The sequence below is a fragment of the Oratosquilla oratoria genome, chromosome 43 (assembly GCF_046742065.1).
Source record: "Oratosquilla oratoria isolate Oo_2021 chromosome 43, ASM4674206v1, whole genome shotgun sequence".
NCBI classification, from domain to species: Eukaryota; Metazoa; Arthropoda; class Malacostraca; order Stomatopoda; family Squillidae; genus Oratosquilla; species Oratosquilla oratoria.
Window position 1 is genome coordinate 41,701,923 of NC_134819.1, and position 2,500 is coordinate 41,704,422.

Here is a 2,500-nt window from a genome sequence, read left to right on the forward strand (position 1 = left end):
GTTGCTTCGGAAGGGTCCTCCATGGTTATTATTGTCCAGGTTCCCCAGACCTCCGTCGCCCACCTCCAATCTCTGACGCCTCCCAACGTCACCACTGATGATTCCTGGGTCTCCACCTTTGTAACCCCCACTACTGCCTCCCATCCCCGTGTAGTCGATGTCGTTGTTGACCCCCATCCTTGAGTTGGGGCCTTGCTTGTCCCCCCGACGCTGGTCCAGGGAGTTGACGACGTAGGTCGTTGTGGGTTGGTAGACGTTCAGGACCTCTGTTGTGGGTCTGAAAGCGCAAGAACAAATGATGGGTTAGGTCGTCGTTGCTCTGACGTGAGTTGTTACTGTGATGTGTGAAAGAGTATATTGTGTATCCAGTAGAGCTACCTACTTTGATGTCGGCATCTCGATGACGTAGACCCGGACTGTGGTGTCGGATCTTCCAAGGGAGTTGCTCGAGATGCACTTGTACTGCCCGCTGTCCGCTCGTGTGAAATTGTTGATGATGAGCCGCATGGTCACCCGGTAGCTGTCCCTTTGCATCTCAAGCTGATGTTTCTTCCTGTTTCCGAAGACAAAAGAAAAAAAAAAAAAAAAGAGGTTCAGTTCTCGCAACAGGAAGATCTTGTTGTGGCCAGAAACGCCCAATCAGATTGAACTTATTTGGGTCGCTTCGAGAACGAAGTGATCTGATTGATGGGTTGTCATTGGCCAGTTCGAGTTATTACGATTTCAGCTGCACCAAAATAAGTTTAGGCACATGTCAATGAGTGGTTAAGGGTTTACCAACAGAGTAATTAACGAACAGAACAGATTAATAATCATGTAGTGAGCGCTGAAATAATTGGTTGTTTCAAGAGAAGAATAACTTTATGGATAGGAATGACATGTGGCAAAAGACATGGAACTACCTAGTGTAGGCCTTACGGTGGCTTGCAGTCTCTTCCATTCTTATGTTCATGTGCACTAAATAGAGCATACGTATGAGCACACATAAAACACAAACACGCATATATCTGTGTAAAAAATGGATATGGTTGATAGTAACATTACCGGGTCTTCTTGTTTCCCATTTCTAAAAGGGTGATAGTGAGGAGCTACGCCAAGAGGTACTGAGTAACTGCGGCAAAATCCGACACCTTTCTCCTATGCGCCTGAACTGTTAGGGCAGGTAATAGTCACTGCTGGGAATCGAAGAGGACTATGGGGCTCGAACCTACAACGAAATGAATGCGAGACCATCACGCATCCAATTACGTCATCAGATCACTCTATACCAAAGACTTGGAATTTGTTCCAAAGCAAGATGAGATTTGGTTCCATATAATTTAAACAATTGTGGCATCAAACTTCTCTTGACTAGACACTATACTTATGTACAAGAGAGCAGACAACGTTCCTTGAACCTGGTATAAAGATACGGTATATATGTTGCTACAAATGAAAGAGTGACTAAGAATCCTGCCGCGCAAGGACGTCGCGCGGTACAACCTTCATATAAAACTCTTCTGAGAGAAAGGTTACATAAAGTTGTGGCTATCGCCAGGGGATTCCCGTATGTATACAAAGAGAGAGAGATTTGTGTGTACATGCGTGTGTGTTCATCTACACAAATTTTCTCTCATTCAAATTTCATTAAACCTGGCAGTGAGTAACGCATTCTCATCCTGCTTTTGTTTTCAATGTCTCTGATCAACTACCTTTGAATATCAATTAAGCAGTGCATGTAGTTTACCGAGAATAAAGAAAACGAGCTGAATAGGTATAATGAATATTACACGACGTTTCGATTCAAATAACATTGCACTTTTACAAACTACTTAAGCAGGTGTCACACTGTCCGGCACTGACGTTATGGCTTGTTTTTTGCTATAGCAAAGTCTTCCTCATGAGGCATTAGACTCGAAAGGTTATGATAGAGTTTTAACCAGGTGGAGATGGTGGTCGTTACATAAAGTTCTGGCTGTCTCCAGGTTATCAAGCTAATTGAACTTGCAAACATAATCTGGCCGTATTCGGCGCCACCACATAGTATGACATTGGCATTAGTGAGCAAAGTAGCAAAATAGTATTCATTAGTTCCTTTTCATGATTCACAAATAAGTTGATAAAAGGAATACGGTTAATATGAGACGTGAAATCAAAATTAATTAGGTGAAAATCAAAACAATCTTGATAGTGTAATCGCATGATTAAGGATCTTTTTTAAAGTTCCACGTGCAAAAGACGGAAGAGGTTTGTAGCATTCCATGTAATTGTTGTGAAAAACATAATAGTGGTCAAACTGGTAGAATCTAAAAGTTAGAATGAACATAAGCACAGCACTAGAAAGCGTCGGATACCTAGTGGCATTTTTCTACATGTCAGAATGAGAATGCAACCAGAAATATTGTAAAAAATGTAGCCTATGATTCTGTGTTGGACAACAATATTATTGAATCTAGTTATATCAAACACCCTTTTGATGATAATTTGGAATTGAGTATGGGAATGTATAAGCTGGATAGTT

General features: G+C 41.8%; 1 protein-coding gene across 1 annotated transcript in view; it reads right to left on the minus strand.

Moving 5' to 3' along the window:
• LOC143022130 (neurotrimin-like) overlaps nt 1–2,500 on the minus strand; it is a 98,342-nt gene that overhangs the window by 303 nt on the left and 95,539 nt on the right. Inside the window, exons 7-8 of the mRNA XM_076180151.1 lie at nt 383–553; nt 1–277 (exon numbers count right to left, since the gene is read on the minus strand). The exon at nt 1–277 is cut by the window's left edge and continues 303 nt beyond it. Of these exons, the coding sequence (XP_076036266.1) occupies nt 1–277; nt 383–553 (448 nt within the window). The remainder of the gene's footprint in view (nt 278–382; nt 554–2,500) is intronic.